The sequence below is a fragment of the Chrysemys picta genome, chromosome 13, assembly GCF_011386835.1.
Source record: "Chrysemys picta bellii isolate R12L10 chromosome 13, ASM1138683v2, whole genome shotgun sequence".
NCBI classification, from domain to species: domain Eukaryota; kingdom Metazoa; phylum Chordata; order Testudines; family Emydidae; genus Chrysemys; species Chrysemys picta.
In genome coordinates, this window is record NC_088803.1 from 19,707,159 (window position 1) to 19,713,999 (window position 6,841).

At 39.3% G+C, this 6,841-nt stretch overlaps 1 protein-coding gene across 1 annotated transcript; it reads left to right on the top strand.

Annotated features, from left to right (window-relative positions):
• Positions 1-1,115: 1,115 nt before the first annotated feature.
• On the top strand, positions 1,116-5,396 carry LOC135975080 (olfactory receptor 14A16-like). The gene is made up of 2 exons (XM_065565124.1): positions 1,116-1,973; positions 5,298-5,396. The coding sequence occupies exons 1-2, from the start codon at positions 1,116-1,118 to the stop codon at positions 5,394-5,396; spliced, it is 957 nt and encodes a 318-aa protein (XP_065421196.1).
• Positions 5,397-6,841: the final 1,445 nt, after the last annotated feature.

The window sequence follows — 6,841 nt, forward strand, 5'->3', positions numbered from 1 at the left end:
TACCTTTTATCCCAAAAGCTTAAGAGCTGTAAGTGTGGGACTTTGTTGAAAGCTTTCTGAAAGTCCAAGTACCCTATATTAACTGTATCACGTTACATTAGCTACCCTGCAGTCATCTGTTCCAGAGGCTGATTGAAGTGTTGGTTTATTTACCACATTTAGTAGTTTTGCAATTTCATATTTGAGTTTCTTCAGAGTCTTGGTGACTACAATCTGGACCTGGAGACTCATTCCTGTTTGTTCCAAAACCTACTCTATTAACACCTCAATCTGGGACAGTTCCTCAAATTTGTCACGGAAAAATAATCGCTCGTGTGGCTATCTCCCTCACATCCTCTGCAGTGAAGACCGATGCAAAGAATTCATTTAGCTTCTCTACAACGGCCTTGTCTTCCCTGAGAGCTCCTTTTGCAACTTGACCATCCAGCGACCGCACTCATTGTTTGGCAAACTTCCTGCTTTTGAAATGCTTAAACAAAATTCCTCTTAGATTTTGTGTCTTTTGTTAGTTACTTTTCAGATTCGTATCTGGCCTGCCTAATTATACTTTTACACTTCTCTTGCCACAATTCAATGTGTAAATATGTAGCTCACCATTTACGTGGTGTTGGGGTAGAATCATTACAGACAAGCTGTCACGTAGTGGGCTGGGTGAGTCAATGTTGAATTTCTCTGGAAAGTGGGAATCCCTATTTCAGCATTGCTATCAGTATTAGCCATGTTAGTATTTACATTTCATCCCCAAATTTAGAGCCTTCTGTTTCTCATAATAGGGTACTATATTGGCTAGGAATGTTGGATTTGAGTTGTACTTTTTTCCAGCCTTTATACCGCATTGGCCAGATCCTCATATGGTGTAAACTGACCCACCTCCCTTAGCTTTAGAGGCAATAATCCAGTATTCACCGATATGCATCTCACTAGTGCTCTGTCTCACAGGGATAAGGAGCACTCTTAGCTCCTAGTCAGTGGAAGTGACAAGAACTATGCACCCTTTGCATTCCCATCATTAGATATTACGGAGAGAGAATTAGTTCATTTTCTCTGTCACTCTAATCTTGACTATTGCCCTTTTCCTTCTATCCACAGGCAGGACACAATGTTTGGAGAGGGAAATGTCCAACCGGACCACTGTGACCGAGTTCCTTCTCCTGGGATTCTCTGACGTTCAGGAGCTGCAGATTTTGCACTTTGTGGTGTTTCTGGTGCTTTACCTGGCAGCCCTGGTGGGGAATCTTCCCATGATCACAGCTGTAGCCTTTGACCATCACCTTCATACCCCCATGTACTTCTTCCTGATGAATTTGTCCATTCTAGACATTGGCTCCATTTCTGTCCCAGTCACCAAATCCTTGTCCAACTCCCTCATGAACACCAGGTCAATTTCCTATTCCAGATGTGTGGCACAAGTTTTTTTCTTTATATTCTTTACTTCAACAGGTTTTGCCTTATTTACCATCATGGCATACGGCCGATATGTCGCCATCTGCCAACCATTGCACTATGAGAGAGTGATGAACAGCAGAGCTTGCATCCAGATGGCAGCCAGTGCCTGGATGAGTATTTTTGTCTACTCTGCACTGCACACTGGGAACACATTTGCAATATCCTTCTATGGAGGCAACACAGTGGATCAGTTTTTCTGTGAAATCCCCCAGCTCCTCAAGCTCGCCTGCTCTGACTCATACCTCAGTGAAGTTGGGGCTAGTGCCTTTAGTGTGTGCTTAGGCTTAAGCTTATTTATTTTTATAGTTGTGTTATATGTTCAGATCTTCACCAGAGTACTGAAAATCCCCTCTGAGCAAGGCCGGCATAAAGCTCTATCCACCTGCCTCCCTCACCTCATTGTCGTCTCCTTGTACTTTTTCACTTTAGCCTTTGCTGACCTGAAACCCACCTCCAGCTCAACATCAGTGCTGGATCTCTTGCCGACTGTTCTCTATTCTGTGATGCCTCCAATGATGAATCCGATCATCTACAGCAGAGATTCCCAAAGTGGGCGATACTGCCCCCTGGGGGGCACTGGAACGATCCAGGGGGGCAGTAGTAGCCTCGGGTGCAATTGGTGGGCATTGAATAAAAATAAGGGGGCGGTGGAAGCATAAAGAAAGAAGAGAATATAAGAAAATTTTGAAAAACTGTTCGTACATGTTTCATCTGTTGTGTAACATAGAGTTAAAGTTGTAGTGATTACTTTATTTTCCAAATAAATTCACAAATTATAACCGATCAGGTGTGAAGTCCGCCAACAGCTCTTAACAAGCAAGTGTTGGCAGGCGAGTGTGTTGCGCATTGTCGGGAAATCCAGCATGCATCGGCAGGAATATGTGAGTGTAATGACTTGTTTACAATACGATACTATAAATAGGCGACATGTATGAAATCTAATTTAGATTGTTTCTGAATTGTGTAAAAAGCAGTTAACAATAGTGCAATAAGTATTTAAAATTTTTTATTCATATTCGATACCTTCGATCTTTACGGATTACGGATCACATACAAAGCAAATTGTATTATTGTTGTTTCAATAAAACAGCAATTTACACGTGAGTATTTTTATACATTTTCTTACATATCTACCGTACGTTTCTGTGTCTCTAGTGCTTACTAATAATAAAATCGTAGCAGGCTTGTGTCGGTACAGTACCTGTACTGTACTTGTGTACAGTCAATATATTTGTCATATTTTTTATTACAATATTAACGAAAACAGGGGAATGAAATAGTAAAAAAATCTGTTAACTTATCATTTATTTATATCTATCGAATCATCTGTGTTAATTGGTAAATAAGGCGCATGTTAATAAGGAACAATTATTTAAATAAGGGCAAACTAAATTAAAACTATTAACTGATTTTTAATTGCATATTGATTATTTTTAAAATTAATTATTTCTTGATAAATTTAGTTTGATATTTGACAATTTAATATCAAATACATATATCTAATGCTGAGCAAAGAACAAAATCCAGTTTATTAGTTTCAGTAGTATTTTAGTTTAGTTGTCTTTTGCCATCTTACGCAAAAACCACTGTATACCTGATGTCGTGGGCGATATTCTAACAACACAACTATTGCAAAAAATTTTGGTTCCGGCGAGAGAAATTGCACTTTTTCCAATTATATAAATTGTTATATATCTTGATAATTTTATACCCCTATTATGATAAATAAACACACAAATTTTATTTCTTTTACAGATAATATCATGGCTGAACCCAAGAAAAAATGTAGACAATATAGTATTGAATATTTGAACTATGGCTTTATTCAGTCGCCTACAAACAATACATTACCGATGTACCTGATTTGCCAAGAAGTTTTATCAAATGAAGCTATGAAGCTTTCAAGACTACAAGAACATTTGACAAAAGTTCATGCTGATGAGAAAGATAAGGATTTATCTTATTTTCAAGCACTTAAAGAAAATTTTTGAGACAGCCGACATTGGCAAAACTCTTTTCAATAGCATCCAAAGAAGATGACGATGGGTTGCGTGATTCTTACAACATTTCGTTACTGATTGCTAAATCGGGAAAACCGCATACTATTGGTGAAGAACTAATTCTACCGGCTATAAGTGAGGTAATACGCACTATGCTACACAAACCAGCGTCTGATATTACCAAGAAAATTTCTTTGAGCAATAATACAGTGCAAAGAAGAATTGATGAAATGGCTCAAGATGTTGAAGACTCATTATGTGAGTATTTAAAAACATCCCAGTTCTCTATACAGCTTGATGAGTCAACTTTGCCAGGAAATGAAGCCTTACTTTTAGCATACATGCGATTCATAACAGAAGAAAAAAATTGCCAAGAATTATTATTTGCTAAAAATTTGCGAACTGATACTAAAGGAGAATCGATATTTCATGTATTGGAAGTGTTTTTTAAAGAAAAAGAAATCCCCCTGAGTAATATCTTGTCAGTTGCTACTGATGGTGCTCCAGCGATGATAGGGCGCTACAGGGGTTTTCTTGCATATTTAAAAAAAGCGGTTCCAAATGTATTCGCTGTACACTGTGTCATTCATCGTCAACATTTAGTTGCCAAAAATTTGAGTGAACGCCTACATAGGTCATTACATTATGTCATTAAAGCAATCAACAAAATCAGAAGCAATTCATTAAATGACAGATTGTTTGGACAACTTTGTACTGAAAACGATGAAGAATTCAATCGCTTGCTGCTTCATACAGAATTTCGTTGGCTATCAAAATGTGTCTGTTTGGATCGGTTTTATAAACTCTTTGACTCAGTGCTAGAGTTCCTAGAAAACAAAGATGATGCTTTACGAGCCAACTTGATTGATTCCAAAAATGACATCGCTTATTTGACAGACTTGTTTAATAAATTTAATGAAACAAATTTACAGCTCCAAGGCGATGAGCTGAATTTAATCAAAACAAAAACTGTTATTTCCGCGTTTGTGGCAAAACTTCTTCTGTACAAACGAAATTTAGGATGAGGAGAATTCAGCCAGTTTCCAAATTTATTAACAGTAGAAAAACATGATGAAGACTTGCTTACCTATTGTCAGCACTTGGAGGCTCTCCATTCTGACTTCAATCAATGATTTGAAGATATTCTTAAAATGAACATACCCGATAGGGTTTTGGTCCCTTTTTCAAGTACAAATACAGAAGAATCTCCAAAATTACAAGAAGAACTGACAGAAGTAACAACAAATGAGGAATTTAAATTTAAATTCAAAGACGGCTACCAACAGTTCTGGCTGCAAAAGCAGATACCTACACTTTATCCTGGATTATGGGCTATAGTACAAAAGTTTTTAATTGCATTTCCTTCATCATATTTAGTGGAATGTGGGTTCAGTGCGGTCACAAGTCTGTTAACTAAAAAAAGAAACCAACTGCAAATAGCTAATCGCGGTGATTTAAGAATGCTGCTGACAAAAATAGAGCCGAACATTAATAAATTGATAGCAGTGCACCAGGTTCATCCTTCTCATTAGGATTATTTGTAATGTTATTTGTAATTTTTATTTTAATATTGTCCTTCATTATCTTAATTTTCTGTGTGTAATGTGAATGTTACTATAGTTGATTTTAATAAATAATTTTATAATTTCAAGCTTCAAGGTGTCTTATTTACAACACCATCTTTCTTTACTATATTGTAGGACGTAGGTAGAAATATAGATACATAAAAGAACGCAAATTTGTCACTGCATCTTTGTTTGTTCGCTTAAAGAAGGTAGATTTCCAGGGGGGCGCTGAGTAATTTTTTTTCTGAAAAGGGGGCGGTAGGCCAAATAAGTTTGGGAACCTCTGATCTACAGCATGAGGAACAAGGCGATCAAAGCTGCACTGAAGAAACTGATAGGGGGGTGGTTATTCACCAAAAACAAAATGTCCATCCTTTGTCTTTGATCATGATTTCTTTTGGTGTTTCTTTTCAAATATAATCAAATGAAGGCATTATTGTCTCCTTGAGATCATGATTTTAAATCTGCTTGTGCAGAAAGGGGCATTTACACCAGCTGCACAAATAGGATCAGAATCTATCTATCTATCTATCTATCTATCTATCTATCTATCTATCTATCTATCTATCTATCTATTCTGTACTGCCACCCACCATCACACTATCTGAGCACCTTCCACCTAAAATGAATAGCCATAATCAAGTTCCCAATGGACTTGATGAGGTCTCTGACCCTTTTCCTTTTGGGGATATAAATGCTGCTTGGAATACCATGGCTTTTGGTTAATTGTTTGCTTGTGTGACAGAGTGTGGTGTGATGGTGTCATGTTGTGAACTTTGTTGTAGTATATGTGGAAATATTGTCAGGGTGACCGGACAAGTCTGACCTGGCTCAATGGCAGCTTATTGTGCTGCATGCTAATCAGCTGCCCTGCCTGGAGAGGTCTTTGACACCTCACTGAAGGACCATCATTGAGAACCCATCAAGACTGGAGTCTGGGGCCATCAATTTTTATTGTGTCTCCGCTACTTGCCCGTCCCCAGGGGGAAATGATTTTTCTATACAGGGAGCCCACTGGCATGGAAGTCGGAGATGGAACTTTACACAGTTTGAACCCATGGCCCATAGCCTGCGGCTTACTTAACAATGGGATCCACTGTTGGGGCCACATGGTGCTGTCCACGGCCATGTGTAATAAAGACTTTCAGGAGCAAGATGGCAGAAGGGACTCTGCCCAGCTTGAAACTCGGATGAACCCTGGACTCACAGAATCAGTGAGATCAGATTCAGACTGGGGGAGGGGGTGTCTCAGAACTGCCTTGTTTTAAAGATCTGTGTTGGTTGAAGACTTATGGCATAAAGTTTCCCTTTGCTACACCCGTGTTCCTTGCCTTCCTGCAATGATCTTCTTAAAGAGGTTCAGATAGAAGCCAAAAGGGACCATAGGCTAGTTGAAGCTCTGGTGGAGTGTATGTAAGTGACTGTGGGCTTGGAGAACTCAGATACTGGTTTTGAGCTCCAAGGCAGTTGGACAATGGCCTCCCACAGCCAATGGAAGGGGATCAGAGTGTTTCATAGACTCATAGACTCATAGACTTTAAGGTCAGAAGGGACCATTATGATCATCTGGTCTGACCCCCTGCATGATGCAGGCCACAAAGCCGTCCCTACCCTTTCCCTTGACTCTGCTGTTGAAGTCCCCAAATCCTGTGGCTTAGAGACTTCAATCGGCAGAGAATCCTCCTGCTAGCGATCCCTGCCCCATGCTGCGGAGGAAGGCGAAAAACCTCCAGGGCCTCTGCCAATCTACCCTGGAGGAAAATTCCTTCCCGACCCCAAATATGGCGATCAGTAAAACCCCGAGCATGTAGGCAAGAGTCTCCAGCCTGA

Coding starts and splice junctions, on each gene's coding strand:
- LOC135975080 (XM_065565124.1), top strand. CDS start 1,116: ATGTCCAACCGGACCACTGTGACCGAGTTCCTTCTCCTGGGATTCTCT. Junction 1,974..5,297: donor CTCCAATGATGAATCCGATC/ATCTACAGCAGA, acceptor TGGGAACCTCTG/ATCTACAGCATGAGGAACAA.